Source organism: Saccopteryx bilineata, chromosome 3 (assembly GCF_036850765.1).
Source record: "Saccopteryx bilineata isolate mSacBil1 chromosome 3, mSacBil1_pri_phased_curated, whole genome shotgun sequence".
In the NCBI taxonomy this organism is placed as follows: Eukaryota; Metazoa; Chordata; class Mammalia; order Chiroptera; family Emballonuridae; genus Saccopteryx; species Saccopteryx bilineata.
In genome coordinates, this window is record NC_089492.1 from 93665004 (window position 1) to 93690397 (window position 25394).

General features: G+C 42.9%; 1 protein-coding gene across 3 annotated transcripts in view; it reads left to right on the forward strand.

The window, feature by feature from the left end:
- Positions 1-25394, forward strand: part of CRIM1 (cysteine rich transmembrane BMP regulator 1) — a 194076-nt gene that overhangs the window by 122047 nt on the left and 46635 nt on the right. For all 3 annotated transcript variants that reach the window (XM_066266890.1, XM_066266892.1, XM_066266891.1), the window contains exons 6-7: positions 415-597; positions 3116-3313. In XM_066266890.1, coding sequence (XP_066122987.1) covers positions 415-597; positions 3116-3313 — 381 coding nt within the window. The remainder of the gene's footprint in view (positions 1-414; positions 598-3115; positions 3314-25394) is intronic.

Genomic DNA, 25394 nt, shown 5'->3' on the forward strand with positions numbered 1-25394 from the left:
AGACACTCACCTCCAAAAAGGCCTCCCTAAATGTTTTGAGGCAAAACCTAATGTGAAGACAGGATCATTTGTTTGAGGTAGAGAACAGTTTAACAAAACAAATTGTAATCTCCTTGAAGCACCTATCAGTGATGTGAGTGTCATGATCAAGTGGCTCCCTTCATTTGGAGTAGGGGAGAGTCAGTATAGATTTTGCTAAAGGGAATCTCGATTCCTCGGAAAACAATGTTTTGTTTATTTTACTTTATATTGATTTTATTATTACAAAAAAAATCATATAGCATTTAATAAATTTCCATTGGGATATAACCCCCTGCTAAGAGACAGAAGTTTCTAGAGGCTGTTTGAAAAACATAAGGGGACAGACACTGCTCAGAAATGACTTTGACTTTGCCTTGTTTGAACTCCTTTCAGAAACAAAGCCAGCCTGTGTATTCAACAATGTGGAATATTATGATGGAGATATGTTTCGAATGGACAACTGTCGGTTCTGCCGATGCCAAGGGGGCGTTTCCGTCTGCTTCACTGCCCAGTGTGGGGAGCTGAGCTGCGAGAGGTACTATGTGCCCGAAGGGGAGTGCTGCCCCGTATGTGAAGGTGAGAAGCGTGCTAATTAAAGATTGGTAATATTCGTGGCGCAGAGTTGGAGTGTCAGAACTGACCTAATTCAGTCTCACCCCAAAATAGAGGATTACTGAAGGAGTTCCTTTTTTATGACATGGTAGTCTATCTTTTAGGACTTTGATAATGTCATGTAGACTCTGTAACTACAGCCCTTGGGGAAGTTATGCCCTGGGTGTACACAGCAGGTCACCTGTCTCCACAGGTCAACAGAAGATTTCCCAGAAGTCCTTTCTGTTCCTCCCCTGCAGTTCCAGCAGTTCTTTAGCAAGTCCTGGGGACGTTCTGTTCACCCTGACACTAGAATTCCCCTCCTGCTCTCCTTGGATTGCTCAGCTAGGACGGGACAGTCTTAGCCAGCCTGCTCCGAGAGGAGCTCCCCTGTGTCCTTTCCATCCCCCACACCCCACCATGTGGGCTCGGGACCCTGCTGCTTCCCCTCCTTTGAGAAGAGGTGGTGCTGAGAGTAGGGTCATGTGGCACGGTGGTGACACCAGTTCACGGCCCAACCAAGTGTCAGGTGTGGCCCTGAACAAAAGACTCTCTTTTCCCTTCTTCCAAACAGGCTCTGCCCTCCCATGTCTGGTACTCAGAAATAATAAACATTTCAGAATAGCTGAATTTCATTTACGACAACCCATACCTTTTAGGGATTCAGATACTAAAGCTCAGAAAAGTAGTCACTTGTCTGAGTTTACGGTGAAGCCAGGAACAATACATCCTGCCTGACACCATCTCTTGCCTGTTCACACTGCTCTGTTTCCCTAGTAGAGAGGTCACATGAGCCTGCTTGTCCGGACTAGGCCACAGACCCCCAGTCTGGAGTCAGACATGTCAGAATTGACTGACCCCTGAAATGAGAGGACAAAATGCCATGCCATGTGCCATACTTTTCTCTGTTCCTAAAACCCTTTTCAATGTTCAAGCTCTATTTAGTACATCCTATTGAAGATCTGAACATGTTTCAAGTATATAGACTGCATTCCTAACACTGAACAGTAGCTCATGGCAGTGAAGTCCTTCCCCTGTTAGAAATCATTTTAGCCAACATAAGAGAAAGGTGGTTCACTTTTTAGGTGTCATTGGGATTTTTAAAAATGACATCAGACTTTGAACCTTCCCCGTTGATTTGTTCCCTAGCCATCCCCAGTTGGTAATAGTCTCTGAAACTACCTCGCGGTTGGTGGTGTAAAAATATAGATCTGAACCTCTGTGTAACAATCATAACGAGTTGTCTGGGCACAGATCTGGTTATATCTCACTTTCTGGAATTCAGATCAAGGCTCAAAGTAGAACTGAAGTATGCAATGTAGTACTTTCTATAAAGAAATTTATAGTCTTATCTACTCAGGTCTCTTAGCCGCTTCCATCTCGTTGGCTTTCTAGAGCGGTGACTACATGATGTTAAATTTTGGCCTATTTCTTATCATACCCTATTACTTCTCTAGAAAGAGGACCCAGCTCAAAACTGTGGACTTCCCTCCCCGAACAGCAGTACTTTGCTTATTGAGACCAGATTTTATGTGTTTCTGAAAAAGCAAATTGAGTGATTATCTGGTTGCTGTCATTATAACGTTATTTGGGAACTTCGTATGCAGCATGTACGCCCTGGTCAATAACCTCAGAAAACATTTTCTTTTATGGTAGCCTTGGCTACTTCTGTCTTCCAGCCTCAACTGCTCCATGGCTGCTCAGCTCACAGAAAGAAAGACGGCTAGGTTTACAGGTTTCCTTCCAGGGCACAAGCAGTGACCCACAGTCTGTCTCCACCTGCCTGGTGGGGGGCAAGCTCACAGTGAGAGCCTGCTGCCCTCCTCACTGCTGTCTACACCAGTGTTTTCACAGCCACCGGTCTACCAGAAACTTTGTGCTGATCCATAAAAAAGTTAACCACTATGATGCTGTATGAAGATTATAGACCCAATGATCTAAGTCGAATTCTCTTATGCTCAGGATGATTCTACTTTAGCGGCCCCCGAAATAATTCTCCTTTCACCATCCCCAAGTGTAAAAAGTCTGAAAACCACTGGTCTCTGCGACATAGAGTTCTGTTCCTAGAAGTAACAGTATCACCCTTAGGGGCAGTATTGTTTGCATGTCACAGGCAGTGAAATGAAGGTGTAAGAAACCTGAAAATCGCTGACTCAGAAGACACTGTCAGAGTCCAAAGTGGATCTGAGTTTTCTAACTACCAACCCTCAGATCTGTGCCCAGAGTTGTGCAGCTCTGTGAAATGATAACACCCACACATTGGCTCTTGTGCCACGGATGCCCTGTCCTGTGTGTGCGCTGTCAGGGGTATTGCAGTGTTAGTGTGGTGGCGGCGTTTGCATGTCCCCCAAGAGACACCTCATGCAGCCCTGAGCTCCGCTGATCGATCACAACTGGGAAAGAACTGTTGCTAACCAGAACCTGGGAGAAAAGTCTCCAGGTGCAGGCAGAACTCAGCGGTAGCATGCCCTTGGTCTTACTCTGAACTCACGTTTTAATTTAGATCTAGTGTATCCTTTGAATAATCCCGCCGGCTGCTATGCCAACGGTAAGATCCTTGACCATGGAGAACGGTGGCGGGAAGATGACTGCACGTTCTGCCAGTGCATCAACGGAGAGCCGCACTGCGTGGCCACAGCCTGCGGACAGAGCTGCATGAACCCCGTCAAGGTGCCTGGGGAGTGCTGCCCCGTGTGCGAAGGTACGTACCCCTCGTGGACTCGAACGAGTCCCTGGCAAGTGTCTCCTGACGGATAAGCTCCTGCCATTATGCTCTTGTTCGGTTGGTTTTTTATTTCCTCGGGCAGAATGTCTGCTTCATGCTGTTACCACTTGCAGATAAATTTATCCTACAGCCAGAACTAATCACTTGGGGGAAATGTTGCAAACTTACAGTAAGAATCGTGGGGTCTTTATTCTACCACTTGCAGATACTGTGCTTATCTGAATACTTTCCAAGAAGATTATGCATTTTAATTCAGTTTGCTTCAGATCTGATTAACATCCAAAAGTCAGTGCAGTGAAGTAGATTGGAAATACGACCCGTGACGCCAGCATAGCATGTTCAACATGTAATGCTTCCGTTAGCCCGAGAGTCCCGGAGCCAGAAGAACTTGGGGCCCTTAGAGGCAGTTCCCACTGCCTCCTGACCTCACTCTGAGCATCCATTCTACTTCTGATTTCACATGGCTATGGCTCTGCAGCGCCTCCCAGGCCTGTACTTACCTCTTGATTCCTGCCTTCCCTACCTGTCATGCTGTTTAATAGAGAGGAGCCTGAGGCGTCCTGAACTAGACTAACATCCCAACCCCGATTTCAGCCCATTTCCCACTACCTGGGGGGGAGGGGTTCTTTGCACACTTAGTCACATCAGTCTTACTCCCCTGTCCCTGTCTGTTACTACGCAAAGTGGTTGAATATTTCTACTGACAGCTCCAATAGAGAGTCGTCATTAAGGAGCTCATTTGCATAGCAAAGTGAACTCAAAGTGGGTCAGAAATTAATCTGTGTTGAAGATGGCTTCTTCTAAAATTTTTAAAAACAGCTATTAAAGGGAACTGACAGCTCTTTTCAGAAACTCATTCAGTAGACTTAGGTCCTCGATCAAGGCCTCTTTTGCTTCTCTCTCTACATTTTCATAAACCCAGACTTCAGAGTTTGCCTGACTTGCTTCATTAACCTCTGAGGGGTTAGTGTTATTAAAGACCTTAAAAATCATATAAAAATTTAAGCTGGAGGGCTCCAGTTCTGTTGACATCACCGATTCCCTCACCATTACTCTGCTCAGAGCACAGCTGCTACACTTCAGAACTTTATAGCTTCCAGATGACCAGTTGTGCAGAAAGCACCCACTCCCTCACACGGGTGCCCCTCCCGTCCCCACAAGGCAGCGTTGCAGTCCCAGAAAAAGGAGTGTACAGAAAATGAGGGCCTGGTGGACACTTGGCCTTATGAGAAAGGGTGCCTGTCGAAGCAAATGAAGGGGGGGGGGGACTCTCTGTCCCTAAGAATTGTGGACAATCTGTTGTCCATTTGAAATATTTTAAGTATGAATATGCGCATGATAACGTGAGAAAAATTAAGAACGGAAATAGGGAATTCATCAAGCACTAACCAGTTTTAACGTCACGAATCATGAATCATAAATGGAGAGTAAGGCTAAGAAACTGGTAAAAAAAAAAATAGGGCCTTTTTGAAAGTCCGTGGGGGGGAAGGCATGTTGATCATGGTGAGTCGAGAAGGAGAGCGGTCGGTGAATAGAAATATAATGTGTGAAACTCACAGATTTATTCCTACATCATATAGCAGTTTGCATAGGGAGTGAATGCTAGTTTGTTCACTTCGAGTGTGGTGTGTGCACCATATGGACAGAGTTGTAATTTAATCTTTCACTGTTTGAGAAAAGAATGACAGCTTTGGTTAGCTGTGAATTCCAAAAAATTGTTAAGACCCTCCCAGAATCCACACACACCATTAGACACAAAGATGAATAAGGGACAACTCCCAGTTAACTTTACAGAAAATATTTCGGCTGTTTTACTTTTTAAACTAGGACACAAAGAACGTCCACGTTCAGATTCTGTGGGTTTAAGTGCCCTTTCTACGAGGACCTGCTTTTACCGACTCCGCACAACAGCACTGTGCTGGAGGCCTGATTGGTCCGTTTTAGAGACGAAGAAATTCAGGTTTGAGAGGTTTACATCATTTCCTCCGAGATGGGTTGCCGTCACGCGGCTGCGCTGGGATACACTGAGGTCTGTCGGATGCAGCCACACTTCTGTCTGCTGACCCTGCCTCCCGGCATCATCTCGGTTTACTCACACCCCCAATTCTGGTTCCCCTGTTAGTCCCTCCTTGTCTCTGGCTTCGTATCTGTTGGGAGAGGGGGGAGTGTCCTCACAGGGAGGAAATCATTTGCAGTTTGACCACTACCCCAGGTGTTTGTGGTGTGATCTCCTAGCTGCTACTTGGGGACCTCAGGGGAAGGAGGCCTTCGGGACACGTGCCCGGTTTGCTTCTCAAGCCTCACACCCGTCCTGTGTGCCCCACCTCGCCAGAGCTCGCACCTTTATTCCAGGCTCTCGGGTCCTTCTGGTCCCAGTTCTGGTCTGACGTCTCCTCCTTCCTGCTCTTCATCAAACCTTTTAGAAGATTGCATCGTCTAGTTCTCGAGGAGCTCATTGATGTTGTGCTGCTGCCTCTGTTTTTTTTTTGGGTTTTTTTTGTTTTTTTACAGAGGCAGAGATAGACAGGGATAGACAGACAGGAACAGAGAGAGATGAGAAGCATCAATCATCAGTTTCTCCTTGCGCGCTGTGACTTCTTAGTTGTTCATTGATTGCTTTCTCACATGTGCCTTGACTGTGGGGCCTTCAGCAGACCGAGCAACCCCTTGCTGGAGCCAGGGACCTTGGGTCCAAGCTGGTGAGCTCTTTGCTCAAGCCAGATGAGCCCGCGCTCTAGCTGGCGACCTCGGGGTCTCGAACCTGGGTCCTTCCGCATCCCAGTCCGACGCTCTATCCACTGCGCCACCACCTGGTCAGGCTGCCTCTGTTTTTAACTTCGTTAGCTAGTGGGTTTCATATAAGGTTGTGTTTGCTCTCCAGTAACCCTCTCATTTTAAGATGTAATAGGAAGACAGATTCTTTGGTGTGGGCGCAGAAAACAGTGCACAGCTGAAGATGATGACAGGGTTATTTGTTATTAATAATAAGAAAAACTTACAAAATAAAACAAGGTAAAATGACTTAGTTGGAAGGATCCAAGAAAGTCTATAGAACTATCTGAAAATATTTTTCTTAGCAGCATAGTTAAATAGAATTTCAAGCAATTTCATAATAGCAAAAGGATTAGATGCAGTAAGATAAAAACAAGGTGTTAATGTGTAGTAAACAGTCAGCCAGCATTACTTAGGGAAAAACAGAAACACTGGTATTTATGCAGTTTATCCACACAGTAAATTCCTCTGCGCACAATTGCATAACAAATTTTGGCCCTCGCCCTATTAGCTACAATCCCAAGGTGCATAGTCAGAGCCTGAGATTATATGAAGGGATCCCACACAAGGATTGTGGTTTTAGGTTTTATTTTTTTCCTAAGTAAATTACTGCATTACCAAATATGGTGTGTTAGGACCTGCAAGGAGGAAGAGCCTTGTTGTGGCTGTTATTAAAGATACAGACCTTCCAAGTGACAGCACAATGTGCTTGCTTACGCCTGGAGCACTGGGGACATGAGCCCGGGGGCCCTGTAAGGGCTAGGCTGTTACTTGACAGCTAACTCAATTCACAAGCACCTAAGTGCTTTTTAAATGGGCACTTAAGTACTCTCATGATTAAGTCTTACCCAGTTATTGTCAACACCCAATTCAGGTGTACAGATAAGCCATCCCCGGTCTCTAAGTCTGTGACTGATTGTATCCTTACATTTTGCTCTGCTGCTTTTTCTCGACTTTTCCTCTTGTTCATGATCTTATTGTTTTTATTTTCTGCCTCTTGTAAATTGCTAAGGTGGAAATGCACAGAATAGCATGTAAAATTTGCAGTGTAAGTGTACAAGCGTGCGGAAGCTATGTCCTTATCTCCTGGGAAACTACAAGCAAGAAAGGAAAGCAGCACAATTAGGCCTTCCTCGGCATCTAGCACCGTTTGCGTCATCTTATTTACAGCCCTTAAGGACAGGAGCTAACATTTCTTGCACACTGACTAGGGGCCAGGCTGAAGTGCTGTGAGAGCATCAGCTCATTGGGTCCTTAAAACTCCCCTCTTCCGCAGATACTGTATCCCAAATTACCATCACAGAAACCAAAGTACCGAATACATAACCGAGGGGGTCATGTAACTTCCCCAAGGTCATGCAACAGCTCAAAGGTGGCAGAGCAGCAGTGTCCCCAGACCCCAGGCTCTGGACCCTGCAGGTACACTGCCTGTGAGACAAACAGCACTACACCCTCTGTTGTCCAGTAGTTTGCAAGAGGCTACATCCCCCATGAGCTGGGAATTTACCCTAGTACTTTGAATCCCTAAAACAGCATCTGACATATAAGGCAGGTGCTCAGAGCTGGCAATGACTACATGACGAGCGAGTGAGTTAGGGAAGCCCAGAGTAGGAAATCCCAACCAGACTCCTCTTAGGCAGTCCTTCTCAGCTCGGCAGGCTGCAGACCCTGACGTAGGGCGTCTCCACCAGAGCCTCAGATGCTGATGGCCGTTTCGGTCTCCGGTCAGTTGAAGAAACAGTAATGGTAGAATGCTTATATTTGAAAATACACTTTGAGAACAGAATGCAGCGTGTTCTGTGAAGTGTGTTTGGGACAGTGTGGGCCCAAAGGTCTAGAGGCGCGTTGGATCAATTAGCTTCAGGATAACTGCCCACCCTGCTGGTGAGCACTGGGCTGCCATCCCTCTGCCGCGGCAGCCGCAAGGGCCTTCCAAGACCGGGTTGTAAAGTGCACTTTCCTCTCTTCCAGTTCAGCCCTGACCTCCAGAATCACAGAGTTGAAATGGGGTTTCCCCAGGCCCTCCCAGGCTCATGCTCACAGACTCCTTGGATAGGCTACTGCTTGAAAGACAGGCCTCGCGAGTGTTAGGTGTCACTAACTTGTTATTTCAGCTGTTTCCACCAGCAGGAATTTTTATTTTCACATCACAATCAAGTGTTGAGAATAATTTGCTAATTTTTTCCCAGTAACATCGAGTATAAATGCTGATTAAAATTTTTTTTTACGTTATTGTGTTGACATGGTTTCAAGTGTCCCACTCAGTGTAACACCATCTACACAGCTCATCATGTGCCCCTGTCCCATGTACCCTTCCACCCCCATTTTCCCCTTTCTTTCCCCATATCGCTGCCTCCCTTTCCCTTTGGCTATTCTACCTAAGCTGATTTTTAATGTCAGAAGGACCCTAAGGACAAGAGTCCATTAAAATTTTTATTTTATAATTAAAGATAAGATAAGGTTTTGGAGTGGGAGTTTTTGGTTGTGAGATAGATGTATGTGACATGCCCACGATGACTCAATAAGAAAAATGCAGGAGATGTGGACAGGTGTGAGGCCAGCTTGGCAGCGACTCCTGATGCAAGAGAGAAGAATTTCATCATCACTTAGAGGTCCTGACGTCAGTCTCGAGCTGCTCTCTCATCGTGAGCTGTGGCTGGATCCCAGCGACGTGGCCGCTGTGAGCTGAGTGTTCTTCGGGCCTAGCATGTGCAGTCTCCTGCAGGGCGCTGATGGTTTTGGTGACCTGGGGGACTTCAGAGCCAGTACCAAGAGTAGAACCACATAGGTATTATTTTATAGCAGAACAGTTAACAGGATGATGTGGGTTGCCAGTAAGTAAACTCGGCACTCGTGGCTGGGTGAGTGGGCAATTTCCTGGCTACTGTTTCTGTTTCTCTGAAGCAAAAGCATGATACGTGCCCCGTTTCAGACAGGAAGTCAGAGAGGTATTTGTAGATTGTCAAAGCTGAGTAGTGGGTATATGAGTGTCCATCATATTATTCTATATACTTGAGTGTTTTTAATTTTTTTTTCTCTAATGAAAACTTTAAATGAGTGTTCTCTGAAACTGAGCTGAGTTTCAGGCAGGCCTGATGATTCTGCTGGACCTAACCAGCTCTTGCAGTGGAGGGCTAAGACATTGCCTGTCACGGATGATTTCTGATTCTCTGGGTTTAGGACGCAGTGTGATTCAACTACACAGTCAGCTGCCTTTCCTCCTGCCACCTGGTTCGCTTTCTTAGATCCCTTACCTGGGGAATCCTGGCCCTGCTTGGGAAGGTATTGAAGAGAGGGGGTGTTAGGTGTTTCTTGACCCATGTGGATTTAGTAAACCACTTCATTGTCATCTCACCCACTAGATTGCAGGCTGTGTTCTTAGCTCTAAAGGGCTGGAAGTCTGTGAGCTGATCAATCCCCTGTCCTCATCGTCAGCCCTCATTGTATAGGAGTGCTATATTCTTTCCCATGAGTGCTGATGATAGAGTTTGAATCAAGTCGCCCTTCCAATGTGATTTCTACCGGGCTGCCAGAAAAGTCTGTACCAGGCACATAACTGGGTGGGAATTCCTTGAAATAAGAAAACATGTTTTCAGCCCTGCCCATAATACTTCCTCACTGGACAGCATCTCAGATGATTAAGCCCCTGCTTTCTGGGGCAAGGAGTCACACGTAGTTTGGCTGACCCAAGAAGCAGTGAAGTCAGAGATGCCATGGTCACATGATATTAACGTTCTGGTACATAACAGGAATCAAGACTCAAGTTTATGGGTGGTATTGCTTCAGTCCCATATACTGTGCTATCGTTAGTGGGCCAAAAGTAATAAAATATTCGTAATATCTCAAAGACTGTTAGGCATGTTGTTTTATCCTTTAACTCTTAAGTGCCCTGGAAACTAGTTCCATAAATGGAAGTTAAAATTTAGCACAGTCTGTTTTTTCACTTGTCCAAATAAGGTCTTATGGTGAGTAACACATGCAAAGCCGATGACCATGTGGTAACCGAGGTCTTTAGGCTGAGCAGCAAAAATTTTTCGTGGATGGATTTTATAGTGTTTTTATTTTACATTGTAATTTAAAATGCCTTTAGATATTTCAAATGACATTAGAATGTCGTTGTTGAGATCCGATTTGAAATACAGGATCAGACGCCTGCCTTTGATCTCACAGCATTCAGCAGTCCCAGCTGAAAGGCATTTCCCGTTGGAGTGGCAGGTTCCTCTTCCTTTCCCCTGCTCCCCGTTTCCCTACCTAAAAGGGCGTGATTGCCGGGAGTCTCATAATTTCCCTACGAAGATAATAACTGAAGAATGGTTCAGACGAGGGCCTGTTAATTTTCACCTAATCAACAGCGGCAGGAAAACATAGTCTGGAATGCTAACTATGTGAATGAAAAATATTTAGTCATTCTTGAAATGATAGGAATGTTTTTCCAACAAACTTAAATAAACACAATCTCTACGGAGACTGTGTTAAACTTTTTTTGGATAAGAGACAACTCTTAGGCAACCAAACAGAAGTTAATGAAGGTTATTAAGAGACATGCCCTTCAGAAAAGGCCTGGTGACTTTAAAAAGAAAGATCCCATCCTCTTTCTGGTCCACCCGTGGACCAGAAGCAGCAGAACCGGTTTCCTGTTAGCTTTTGTCGACCTCATAGAATTTAACATTTTAACTAGTAATCACATTTTCTAGTTTTCCAGAGATGCTCTGCTTTACCTAACCATTGCTGTATTCGACCTCATTTTCAAGTCCTCGTTTTTATCTCCTACTGTTTTCCTCTGTTCTAAGGAATGGATTTGTCTCAACACACCTGTATTTAAAGCACCTGACAGCTCTTTTCATATAAAGCTTGTTTGTCTCCACCGTACAAGGCCCAGCTATACCGTAATGAAATTATTTGTAAACTTAATGGTTTACATTTCTAAGGGAAGTGGTCTTCTTTCCCATAGTTCCATGGGAAAACAGTTGTTGCAGAAGTGCGCTCATTCAGAATAGTTTTGGTACCTCTGTGCTCACTGATGTGAGAGCCTGCAGTGTATTCTTTTGGATGGTTTCAGCTTGGTAAACCCCTGATGTTAAAGGTTGAGCAGACTCTAGGGAATAGTCAAAGTCATTCTCATCTAAGTCTGGAAGAACAGGTGAGTGATCTAACTGGGTAAAATTGTTCATAGGAAGCAAAAAGTGACAGGAAAATAAAGGCACTTTGTCTTCTTGTGACATAGTAATTTGCTCTGAGAGCAACTCTGAGGAGCAGTTTCAAGTAGAATTTTAACATGAACAGCATTCTAGTGCCAGCATGGAGCCTCCCACTGGGAGTGCCTTTTAGCAGTCACACTTATTTGTAAGTATAACTTGTATGTTTATTTTTTTAAAAAGATCAATTTACTTACTGCATAGTATGTTGATGACTTCTAGGGGCTACAGGCATGCATGTATTTAAATGGCCATATATTATATTACAACAGATTTGTGAAATTGCAGTTACTCCATTCAAATTTATTTAATTTTCAAATAAATTAGACTAAAATTATTTCCCTATGGAAATAACTTTAAAAAAAAAGAGGTGGTGATTTCCTATATAATTAATTTCTAATATTTTAGTTATCTAGTTCTACTTCTGACTATAGCATTTAAACTGTTTCTCTGGATAGCCTTAAACTTACCTTGTAAGAACAGAGTGATTTCATGCCATTTAATACACGGGGGTTAGCATCGCAGATAGCGAGTTGTTTTTAAAGGCCCTCTTAGAATATTTTTGTGTTGTGTGTATCTGCTTGTTGAAGATATAATGTCACATGGTGTAGAAAATGTCTGCCATGATATTACTGTAAAATAATAGTACAGACTAAAGGAATGAAAATGTCTGATGAAGAGTGTCCCTTGCCCGTGTATGGATGACCCGTCACAGGTGGCAGCAGAGGCGGCCGGAGGCTGGGTCAGACCCACGTGTCTGCCTCTCAGCCTGAGATTCCCTGTCAGCATGCAGGTAGGGAACCCTGTTACCAGGAGACTCAGCAGTGCCGGGTCTTTCTCCAGCTTGTATCATCATTTGATCTAAATTGGGTACAGGATGAGTGACAATGACTATTTAGCTTTTTTTTTTTTTTAATTTATCAGAAACACTAGGGGATGGCAATGCACTCTGCTTTACACAGTTTCAAGTTTGAGTTGAGTTAGCGGTTCGGCCAGATTTTTACTTACTATTTATGTCTGCAGGATCCCTAGTTATATACATCAGGTGAATTTTGCTTGCACGTGTAAGAGGCTGGCTTGATTTGTCACAGCAGCGTGCAGCAGAGCCCAGTTGCAGAGAGAGACGACAGAACTTCATTGGTAGCCACCAATGAAAAGTAAGGCTCCAGCTCTCATTTTGCTGGACCGTCTTGAATCAGGACAAAGAATTCCCAAGAAAATTCTCAGGGCAACAATTGCCGGTCCTTGGGGACTGAGAGAGTCACGTCGTCACGTCGTGCTCTGGGTGTGACGTTTCGTTTGGCTGCTGGAGCGCACTGACAGTCGGGTCTGCAAGCCGCCTCCCGGCCAGGCAGGACCCCACAGTGCGCTCCCCCCATGCTGACCTCATTCATCCCTGGCGGCGGCCTGTTCTTTCCTACTTAAAATTTACCTTGGTTTTTATTTCCTCCCTTTACAAAAGTATGCATACGTCATCTAATTGAGGCTGCCTTAGATCTGCTTTGGAACCAAGCAAGGTGTATTTCATGCCTGTGTGTGTATTCAGTGCTGCCCGTGGCCTATGCCTGTGCCCTCCCCTGGGGTCGTGCCCCCTTAGGTTGGGCCTCAGAAGGAGGACAAGAAGTGGTGTTCTTTTTCACCTTAATTGAAAAGTGGAGGCCCTGCGAATCAGCTCACTTTTTAAAAATTCAGGGAGTCTCTATTTTCTTAGTGAAACAACAAAAAAAAAAGAATGTTGAAAGATAACAAGCTGTTGTTTGGGATGGCCTCAGGCCTCGGATATTGAGAAGGATTAGCAAGCTCAGATCTGTTCAAGAAGACCATGATTCTCTCATGCTTTCTGGGAACCAAGTGTTTAAAAGCTTCCGAGGAGATTTGGGACTAGATGAATTCAATATGGGTATCCTACAGTCCTGTGACAGAGACACTAAGAACGTGATTATTTGAGCGAAACACTCCTAATATTCTTGCTGAGTAAGTGCTGGTTGAACTATCTCTTCCTGTTGACAGAAGTTTTAGAGCACTAAGGTTCTGAAGCTAGGATTTGCTGATCAAAGACAGCTTTTAAAGATGGGTCTTCTGTGTCCTCATTCAACTTGACAATGGCAGAGCTTCTAAAAGCTGCCAAAAGAGTGTAAGGGACACTGTGATGAGTGTGCCCTCAGCCTTGAAGATCCAGCACGGCCCCTGTCAGGAGAGGAAGAACGGGGTCAGCCAGGCACACAGAACCATTGTTTCCATGCACATGGGATAAGCTGATGGCGGAGAGATTTCTGTTCTCTTTGAGACACCGTGGACACAGTCAAAATGCCCAACAATGGCATCAGACTGCTGCTCAGCAGATGTGAAAGGCTCCAGTGGCTGGTCACTAACATGCTCCAAAGCTTACCAGACCATATGAAAGGATGTTGTCATGGACCTCCCCCCCACATCCCAGATGCTTTTCATGTCATCAGTAGAGATAGAAAATGATGCTTAAGTGACAAAGGACAAGGTTCAGAATACCAGACCAGCTGTCATAGCATTTAACAGCAGAACATCTGAGGCCTGTGAAAAGCATGTGATCGATGCACTCAGCTCTCATCTGAGACCAGTTCTAGCTGCAGGCAAGTGGGGTAGTCATTATAACAATAACTACAGCAACAAGTGATATTCCTAGACTTCTTTAAGAGTTTGTAGACTGGTCTCATCTTTACAGTCATTGTTGAGCCTTACCTACAGTGATATTGTGAGGTAGGAGTAATGGGCATCCCCATTTTATAGATGCCCATTCCGTGTTAGATAGCGAGAGAACAGGACGCAAGCTGAGTCTTCTGCCCGCCAGTCCAGGTCCTTGGCATTGCTTCTCGGGAGGCCCCGTGGTGAGAAGGGAGAGGCTGGCTGAGGAAAGGAGGGCCACGGACATGAAAGCCCTGAGCACCATGGTTCAGATACAAAAACCATTCTTGATCCTGGCTTCATTCTCACTGCTGAGACTCGGTTACTGGAATTCAGACCTTTTGTGTCCTCGCCCTTGATCCAGGCCCTTTTCTTGAGCCTCTGCCTGGAATTTTGACCTTGGTGTTTGAATTCTGGCAGAGCCTGCTTCTTTTGCCCGGTCCCGGTTGCCCCATGTGGGGCTACGCTCCACCTAGAGCACTGAGCTGCTGTCCCCGCCGTCTCTGCCCGAAGCTTGCCTCCTGCCCGGCTGCATTCATATCTGGCCCGGGGCCCTGACCCAGTGGCTCTCCCATCCCCTTTGAGCAAAATAATTGGGCTACCCAGCCCCCCACAGGGGCCAGGCATTGAGGCATTGTCACCAGCATTTGTGCATTTGGTCCCAACTCTTCCATCTGCTCCCTTTGCCAGTCGGCAAAAGTGCTCATTGTTCAGCCAGTACAGGTTGAGTTGCTGAATTGAGTGAGTGCCCAGCTACTTTTACGACTGTCTTAATAACACTTTATTTATTTGGAACCATAAAGGAATGAGGTAGCCACAGAAGTGAATTCTCCTGGTAATTGATACGGACTGAGGGTGGGAGCTAGGAGGTCAGATTTTGTGTTAAGAATTTTGAAGGGAGACCTACAATGACCTTGTGTATTTTCATGCCTTTAGAAGTCAGAGATGGAACCATAAAAACCATAAATAGCCACAGCAATCTCAAGAAAGAAGAAGAAAGTTAGAGGAATCACAATACTTGATATCAAAGTATACTATAAGACCGTAGTAATCAAAACAGCATGGTACTGTCATAAAAACAGACGTAGGGCCCTGGCCGCTTGGCTCAGCGGTAGAGCATCGGCCTGGCATGCGGGGGACCCGGGTTTGATTCCCGGCCAGGGCACATAGGAGAAGCACCCATTTGCTTCTCCACCCCCCCCCTCCTCCTTCCTCTCTGTCTCTCTCTTCCCCTCCCGCAGCCAAGGCTCCATTGGAGCAAAAGATGGCCCGGGCGCTGGGGATGGCTCCTTGGCCTCTGCCCCAGGCGCTAGAGTGGCTCTGGTCGCAGCAGAGCGACGCCCAGGATGGGCAGAACATCGCCCCCTGGTGGGCAGAGCGTCGCCCCTGGTGGGCGTGCCAGGTGGATCCCAGTCGGGCGCATGCGGGAGTCTGTCTGACTGTCTCTCCCCATTTCCAGCTTTAGAAAAATACAAAAAAAAAAAAAAAAAACAGACGTAGAACAATGGAAGAGAACAGGGAGCCTATAAATAAACCTACGCATTTATGGTCAATTAATATTTGACAAGGATGCAAGAACATACAACAGGGTAAAGATAGTCTGTTCAATAAATGGTATTGAGAAAATTGGATGCATGCAAAAAAAATGAAACCAGACCACTTTCTTAAATCATGCACAAAAATAAACTCAAAATGGATTAAAGACTTAAACATCAGACTCAAAACTATAAAAGTACTAGAAGAAAACACAGACAGTAAAATTTTGGACATTTATTGTAGCCATACTTTTTCTGATATATCTCCTTGGGCAAGGGAAACTAAAAAACAAATGGGACTGCACAAACTGAAAAGTTTTTGCACAGCAAAGAAAACCAACTAATGAAAAGACAACCCACTGAATGGGAGAACATACTTGCCAGTGACACATCTGATAATGGATTAATAACCAAAGTTTATAAAGAACTTATAAACTCAGCACCCAAAAACAACAATCCAATTAAAAATGAGCAAAGGACTTGAATGGGGACTTCTCCAAAGAGGACATACAAATGGCCAATAGACATACAAAGCTGCTCAAGATCACTAAGTCAATCATCATCAGAGAAATGCAAATTAAAACCACAATAAGATATCACCTCACACTTGTCAGAATAGCTACCACCAATAAATTCAAAAAAGACAAGTTTCGCAAGGCTATGGAGAAAAGGGAACCCTTGGTGGGGATGTGGATTGGTGCAGCCTCTGTGGAAAGCAGTGTGGAGTTACCTCAAAAAATTAAAGAAATTGCCTTATTACCCAGTGATTTCACTTCAAGGAATATATCCAAAGAAACCCAAAACTACTAATTTGAAAGAATACATGCACCCCTGTACTCACTGCAGCATTATTCACAGTAGCCCAAGATTTGGAAGCAACCCAGGTGCCCATCAGTAGATGAGCGAATAGAAAAGCTGCGGTACATTTGTACAATGGAATACTACTCAGCCATAAAAAAGAAGGAACTCTTACCCTTTAGGACAGCATGGATGGATCTGGAGAGCATTATGCTAAGTGAGATGAGCCAGCCAGAGAAAGACAAGTAGCATACGAGTTCTGTATCTAGAATCTAATGAACAAAATAGACTTAACAAACGAAATAGAAACAGACTTATAGAGAACAGACTGACAGCTGTCAGGATGAGAGTTGAGGGTCTGGGTAAAAAAGATGAAGGGATTAAGCAAAGTAAAAAAAACTCAAAGATACAGACAACAGTTTGGTGATTGTCAAAGAAAGAGGTAACCAGAGGAAATGAGGAAATAAATAGTGATGGAAGGAGACCTGACTTGACGTGGTAAACACATAATACTATAGAGAGAGAATGCATTATAGAATTGTATACCTGAAATCTGTATAATTTCATTAACCAGTATCACTCCAATAAAACTAACAAAAAGGTAGGGGGAAAAAACATCATAATTTAACACATTTTAGGCAACTTAGCATCTCAGTTTGGACTGTTTGGGTTTGGGGATTCTCACTCAGTTTTCATTATTAGTGGGTCAGGTTCACAATAGCCTGCCGATCTAGCATGCTGCTCCGTGGCTATCATTTATTGAGAACCTACTGTGTTCAAGGGGCTGCTGCAGGAAGAGGCTTCTAAGGAACTTAACTGTCCAATCCTTCAAGTTAGGAAATTAGAGTCAACCCATTCGGGACAGTATTGGATGGGAACCCTGCTCATCCATTAAACATTATTATAGGCCACGTACTGTATTAGGTGCTCACATTATGAACAGTAGATAAACCGTGGTTCCTAATGTGAGGGCCCTTCCTTCCTGGTCCTCAGACATTTCTCCTCAGAATGTTTGGTTACGGAACCAAGTTGTGACCATCTGACACCCCAGGTTGAATATAGCTGTTAAAATATACATACACACATATTTATAAATATGGCACATTTTTCCCAGTTAAAACTTAACAAAATACAGTCTCTGAAAATGAACAGAAAATATATAGGAATAAAGTATAAGTCCAATTATTTTTGGACTCCAGTCATTTTGTGAGCTCTTCTCAAGCAGAATTCCTGGAAAAAGATATCCCACTTTATATTTAAAAAGTTCCTTTGATTTGTCTTTTGTGGCCTTTTAATAATAATCTCAGGATCACACTACTGTCTTTTCCTATTAAATATGAGATTGGTAAAGGAAGGAAAATACGTCCAGCTGCCAAGATTCCTTGGACACAGCATACAAAGCTAATAAATAGGTCTAAAGTAAATATATGATTTTGCTTCTCTATCGGACCATGAAATAATACAAGTATTGGGAACATTTTCACACCACTCATTTTAAAATAAAGAGACTGCCCTGAGATAAGTACTTTAAAATTACAAGGATATAGGTGTTGTTATGAAAAATATATACAAAGGGAAAAAGGATGACCAAAGATGTAGTGCCTGAAAGAATTTGAAACCTCCAACTGTAGGAGATGTTTTTCCATGACTTAATGAGACTTTCTTAAATACACATTCATACCCATGGAAATTGCCATTTCCAGATTAGGGAATTTTGATATCCTCGCTTTTATTTTTCTTATTGTCTATGTTAGTGGTTTTTGGGTGGTTTTTTTTTTTTTTTTTTTAGCTTTATTTGGAAAAAGTTTGTCTTTACAGTATTTTTTTCCCCAGGCTGCAATTATGTTGACAATTTGGGGATTTATTTGAGTGGTTTTCTGACTAATTATGTTCACATTTGAAAAGCAACTGTAGTAACAGAATGACACATGAAGACCCATAAAAAAGATAAGCTATCTCCTTTGGTTCTGTCTTGTCCAGTGTCATCTCCAGTTTTATGGCTCTGCACAGGCTGCCAGTATCTGGTGGGCTATAGGAGACCTGAATTTCTCAGCCATATAAAGTGAGTGACGCTTTGGAATTTTCCCACTCATTAGATCTTCACAGGGCTTAATCAACCAAGTTCAGCCCCCACCCCCCAAAAACTTAAAGAAGATAGTGCCCGAATTAGATTTGAAAAGAGAACATAATTGTTCATCTTAGTCTCTCACAGTCAAATAAGCAGGCTTGTGAATTTACAGAGGAGAGCTGCAAGAAGTATGAAAACCATGATTAAAGTCCAAATGGAGAGGTAATAAGAGGTATAAGAAACAAATAGGAATGAGCTTCATTCATCCTCTCCTACTTGAGATTTCTTTAGCTTAAGAAAGAAATGTAAGACTGTATCGGCCTTTATTTAAAAAACTGCCTTTCTAAAAATTTGCCTGTAGTGAGGTTCTTCCAGAAAAACTTTGCTTAGTATGTATGTCTGTGCGTGCATGCGTACACTGGCATGGTTTTGTAGGAATCAAGGGCGCTACCCACAGCCAGGCCCAGACCCAGTCCCCAGCACAGTGAGACAGCATTCCCAGAGACAGATGAAAACTAGACCCAGAGCTCCTCACTCTCCTGACAGTCAGAGCTGCAGACAAAACAGGCCCAGCAGGGATGGCTTCATACGCCTTCCACAAGTGTACTTCCCAGAACCACCCACCCATACTCCACAGCTCTACTAACAGGCGGTCAGCCTGCCTGGGGTTGCCAGTCAGGAAGACTGCTTCACACATTTCACAGTGGAGATAATTAGAATGATTTGCAAGAGATAACCAGCTCCTGGTAACCACGGCAATGAGAACAACCTTGTATGCATTAAGTCAAAACCAGAAGTTCCGTGGGGGTAATACAGAGACACCGAGGTAAAGCATCTATTATTCATTTAAGCTGCATCTACCTGAAACATAAAATACAGTGAGTATGTAAATTTCTGAAGCTTACCATATAACAAGTTTTAGAAGCAAGTTAACATAATTATCACACATTTTTAAATAACTGAAGGTCAAAGTATTTTTTTTTCTGTTGTCCCAAACATATTAGACTATTCAGTATGACAATAGGACTCATTAGAGCTTCACATAGCTTAACAACTAAGTTCAGCCCCCCACTCCCTGCCAAAACAATAAAAGAAAATAAAGAAGAGAGTGCCTGAATTAGATTTGAAAAGAGAACGTAATTGTTCATCTTAGTCTCTCTCAGTCGAATAAGCAGGCTTGTGAATTCACAGAGGAGAGCTGCAAGAAGTATGGGAGATACTTTTAAATCAGTGTCTAAAAGGTTGAACTTATGTTTCAGCTTAACTTCCCATTTTCCTTTTTTGGAGAATTTCCATCAAATAACATAACAAGAAGCAAGAAAGTAAAGAGCTTACTTAGATTTGCTTAACACATTTTTACCTCCTAAATAATCAAATATAGATTTTATGGTCTAGTGCTATGGCCTACGAGTAAGAATGATTTTTGTTCTAACTTTATTACTCTTGACCAAATTAACTGTGATCACAGTGCCTTACTATCCCCATTGAGGAGATAAAATTGCTTCTAGGAAATATTTGAACATCAATATTGAATATTGGTGTTGTTTTAGAAAATCAGCATCTGACATTCTAAATCTTGAAATATAGATTTTCCTGGAAATGTTTTTACTGATTAGGGGTTTACTATGCTTCCCAGGATATGAAAGAAATATTCCTAAATTTTAAATAAATGTAAAGAACTAACTTGTGTTCATGTTGTTGCATATTCTGATAGGTTTTCTTCCAAAATTTTGTTCTCTAAGACATGAGATGAAAGTTGGTGGTTAACCATCTGCACTCCTGACACAGTCCCAAGGGACCTTGTAAAAATCACTCCTCTGGACAGTAAGGTCCCGAGAGACTCTTTACAAACCATTCAAGAAAACAACAGGCTCAGGAGAGTCGTAATTCCTGCTCACGCTGACACGGGGTAGGAAACAGCAAGCGGATGCAGACATAACAAACACCCGTTTTTGTTCTTTATTGCTTCTATCTATAGGCTCAGAATATATATATTTCTAGAATTCTCCACAAAGAAGCTGCTCCAGGGTTCCCTTTAGAAATAGTTGTAGCGAAAGATGATGAATTCTGCAGTTTCAAGCCTTCTTCCTTTGGAGGACATTAAGGTATTTCTTTAATTCCTCAGCTGATTCAGTGCAAGATGAGATGGAATTTCAGGGTGATCCTATAAGCAGTTTGAATTTCCCGTCATCCAAACCCCGCCTTTTGTGCAAGCCTTTTCTCATTCTCCTTAATGAGGACATGCAAGACCTTCCCTCTCCTTTCAGAAAGGCCCGCTAACATGTCTCTGCCCAACGAGTTTAGAGGGGGACAGTGTTCTTAGCTCCAGACAACAGGCATCGTGTATAGTGATGCATCAGTATCTCCAAAGGTTTTATCAGAACCTCTGTTCAACTGATAATCACCAAGCTCCTCAAGGACACGGCGAAGTCGCATCATCCTTCTAGAAAGGCCTATACTCTCTGGCATACCACTTCAGTACCGTACCCCAAATCATAGACAAGCCCAGAAATGCAGGATTTAAATGAGAATCGACTGGTCTTCAGGCCAAGACCCATCAGGATATTTTCCATACTAGAGCACCTTTACATAGACTAGAGCAGGGGTCTCAAACTCGTGGCCCGCAGAACAATTTTGTGCAGCCCGCAGACTAATCCACGAAGTTCAAAATATTCAAAATATTTAGCAGAAGACGTGTGTTCCATATTTCATTAGCATGTCCTCAAGCTTTTTGTTGTATTTGGATTAGAAGCAAGCATACTCTGGTACCATGATCCTGGATTCTTTAGAATGACCTCCTCCCCTACTAAGACCTTCCCTCGATCAAAACTGCAAAAAAATTGAGCCGGCTCTCCATCATTATTCTTTAAAGACTGTAAATGTACTGTTGATTTTAAATCCTCTAATTCAGGATGGTATCAAATGTGTCTCATTTTGGAGTTCATTATTTGGAACAAGAAATTGAATTTCAGTAGTTTCCCAGCACTTCTTTCTCAGAATATTGCCCCAGTGGTAATAGTAGGACCACTTCTGAGGTGACATGTTAACATACTGGACTGAAAGCAAACTCGGGTCTGCTTGTGACAGTGTCACATTCTTGCAAGGTAATATGTAGTTGCATATTTCTGTCGTAGTACTATCCTTACCCAAATCTAAAGTAGAGATGGCCCAACAGGGTAGGAAAGTGAGCACTAGAATGTTGAGAGAATGATGGAAAGAAATAGAATGTAAGGTGTGACTTCAGAGAACACATTAGGGGACAGCTACTCGCCGGCATCCACGTCTGTTACACGAACAGCTAACACCAGTGGCGAGGTCAGCAGCAGTAAGTGCCCCTAAAACGTGCATCAGCGCCCTCAAAAGGCTTTTTAAATGTGTGCCAGTTTATATTTGTAAAGGAAAGCCATACTTATTTGTTAAATTTAATAAAATCACTAGTGTTATTTTTTTTTTAGCTTAGACATCTGTCTAGTCAGTATGTCATCAGGAGCGCTGTGGTGGTCAGCCTCATCTGTTGAGGTAAAATTGAATAGTTCCAGAGCAAATTGACAATTTTCATGAATAGATGTTTGCTGAGTTTTGAACCATTTTGTGAGTTTTTCTGCATTTTAATATTAAATATTGAAAGAGTCATAATCTGAAATGCGTATACTTGCCACTTCCAGCAAATATGCGTGATCATACGTGAATGGGGAAATACTCACTTTAGAGGCACTAAATGAATTTATTTAGTTTTTTTCTTCTTGCATTCTGCCACATCATCTGAGGTCTGGAAGACAGCTAATAGGACTTGTTTTATCTAAAATATTTACAGTGCAACACCGTAGCACCAGTACCTACTACAGAGCCCTTCTATGCACTTTTTTTTAAATTTGTGAAACTGAGCAAAAGCTGTTAATCCTGACTATTTTAGGGAAACACTAAGCTTATTTTCTCTCCTTGAGAGAGGTGAGAGGTGTGCTTGCTGTGTGGCTGGGGCCGTGACCCAGCTAATGTAGCTGTTTGGATAAAATCTGGAGACTGTTCACAACAATGTGTGTTGAGGTTCTGATCCTCAAGCAACCAATTAATTTTTTATTTTGCTTTCTAGCCACAGATCACAATCCTAATCCCATCCAGTAATCATAGCATGTGGCCAAAATTGCTATTAGTTCTCTTTAAAAATTCCATACTTCCCTGTGATTATTATGCATTTTCAGTGTCTGTGTAGTCTGCCTAAATATGTTTTTTCCATAATATATTTTCTGAAGGCAGAAGTTTCTAAATGTCAGTAAAGAACACAAGGTTTTGATCTATGTAGATATGCTCAAGCCATTTCTGTACCTGTAAACCATTTACTAAAGCACTGGACATTCAAAATCCAACCCTGATACCTCTAATTACTCTCTAGAACAGTGATTTTCAACGATTTTCATCTCATGGCACACATAAACTAATTACTAAATTTCTATGGCACACCAAAGAATACATTATATTTTTTGCCTATCTGACAAAAGAAAATCGGTATAATTTTGATATATTCACACTGGATAGCTGTTATTGTGTTGACTGTTTTCTCATTTTTTAATTTGACAGTCTAAGGGAAAAGAAGTCAGGGCCTCTGACTAAATAGTCAGGTATTGCATGTTTTAAAAATTCTTGTGACGCCTGACCAGGTGGTGGTGCAGTGGATAGAGTCAGACTGGGACTTGGAAGACCCAGGTTTGAAACCCTGAGGTCGCCAGCTTGAGTGAGTGTCAGTCATCTAGCTTGAGTGCAGGCTCTCACCAGCTTGAGTGTGGGATCATAGACATGACCCCATAGTTGCTGGCTTGAGCCCAAAGGTCGCTGGCTTAAAGCCCAAGGTCACTGGCTTGAGCAAGGTGTCACTTGCTCTACTGTAGCCCCCTGGTCAAGGAACATATGAGAAAGCAATCAGTGAACAACTAAGGAGCCATAACAAAGAACTGATGCTTCTCATCTCTCTCCCTTCCTGTCTGTCTGTCCCTCTCTCTGATTCTCTGTCTCTGTCAAAAAAAAAAAAAAAATTCTTGGGCCCACTGGTTGAAAATCGCTGCTCTAGAATGAGTCGCAACTTCTACCTCAATGGGATCGTCTGTGGTGTGCCTTCCTTAAACATGATAGGCCTCTGCTCTCTATTTTATTTGTGGGTAGAATAATTTTGACAAAACACCAGCAGTCTTGTGGCTAAAGGCTGAAATAGAATCATTGTTTTTGGCTGGCTATTAATTGCCATGATAAAAGAAAAAAACTAGACAGGTTTCAAAACGAAAGGTATTTATTGCAGATATTAAGAGAATGTAGAAAAGCAGCATTACTACACTTAATCCACTATTGTCTTAAAACTTGCCTAAACTTAAGCTGCGTTTTGATGTTTGCAGTTATATGTCCGAAAGCATGCTTTAGTCATTGAAGGGAATTAGAAATTTTACAGCAATGAAAGTTTATATAAAAATTTCAGGGAGATGTTCTCCAAACTGTGTTGTAATAAGAATAGGAAATTGCCATACCCTCTCCATATGAATTTGTACTGGGAGAATGCTGAGCAAAGCATCTCTTTAAAAAGTCATAGTTGCCTACCACCTGTGAAGCATTGAATCACTGGCCCCTTTTAGACGATGGATAAAAATTTAGAACTCTTGGTCTTAGCAGTGGCAGCTAAAAACACTTATTTTGGTCTCTCTTCCATGATAGTGGAAGGAAACTTGAGAAGACGGGGTGGACTGAGGGATAGAGTGTTGGACAGAAGGTCAGGAACCTCTGTTCTGTTCTATTCCCAGTCTGCTGCTGGGTTGCTGTGTAAACTTAGATAAGCCAGCTATCCTCTCTGCACTTCATATTTTCCACTTGTGAAAACATAGGTAGAGACATTCTGTACTTCGCTCTTCAAAAGATATTGTGAGAACCAGCTTACGCTGAAGACATTCATAGTATCTTCAGGTTGAAAAGAGGCTACATGAATACATCAGTGTCTCTGTCCCTTTGACAACACTCTAACCACGATCCGACATTATATAAACTGTTCCTATCAGTGCACTGCAAAACAGGTACCACTACAACGAACTCTGTGTTGCACAAAAGCTAAGAGTGTGACCTTGGAGCCAGGATGCCTGGGTTTGAATCTTGGTCCACTACTTAACTAACTCAGTGACCTTGAGCAAGTCAGTGGACTCGATTTTCTCATTTGTGAAATGGGGCTTCTGATGACACTGGTCTCATTGGAGTGTGACAAAGCTTGATGGCATTAAGGAAGAACACTGCAAACATCATATAGAGTAGACACATATTACACTTTATCCCTACTGCCCAGGACAACTCATCATCATTAATGAGACAAGGAAGCAAAGCATCACCCCGGCCTTGGTTTTTACTACGTGTCTCTTCCCTGAATGGCTGCTCACTCATCTTCCCAAATGCTTGTCTTCCACTCTGCCTCACCCATAAGTCCCAGGCCCTGAGTATAAGTCCCTGATCACTTTTACCCATCGTATCACCTAAGACAGTGGTCCGCAAACTTGTTAGTCAACAGAGCCAAATATCAACAGTACAACGATTGAAATTTCTTTTGAGAGCCAAATTTTTTAAACTTAAACTATATAGGTAGGTACATTGTTATTAACTTAATTAGGGTACTCCTAAGCTGGCCTTTGCTAAAAACATCCTCAATCTGATTGAGCTACTGTTTGCTGACCACTGACCTATCATAATTGAAAAACCGTCTCGTAAAAATTGAAAGAAATCTAGATGTTTCAAATTAGTCTCAGAAACATCTCTGGTTTGTTAACTTGAAAAAAAATGCTAACAGATTTCAGAGGTGTTGCAAACTGGTGTGAGCTAATTGACAGTTTGAAGTGATGTCTTGATTATTATACAGAATAAACTCAGAAAACAGCAGGAAGAAATAGAAGAACAGTTAACAATGTAAATGGGGTTCACCTTAACCTCTCTTACTTGCTTTCCACAGTGCTGACTCTCGGGGAAGTGTTGTGACAGGGTTCCAAAAATTCCTGAGGTGCTCAAATGTAAAGAAA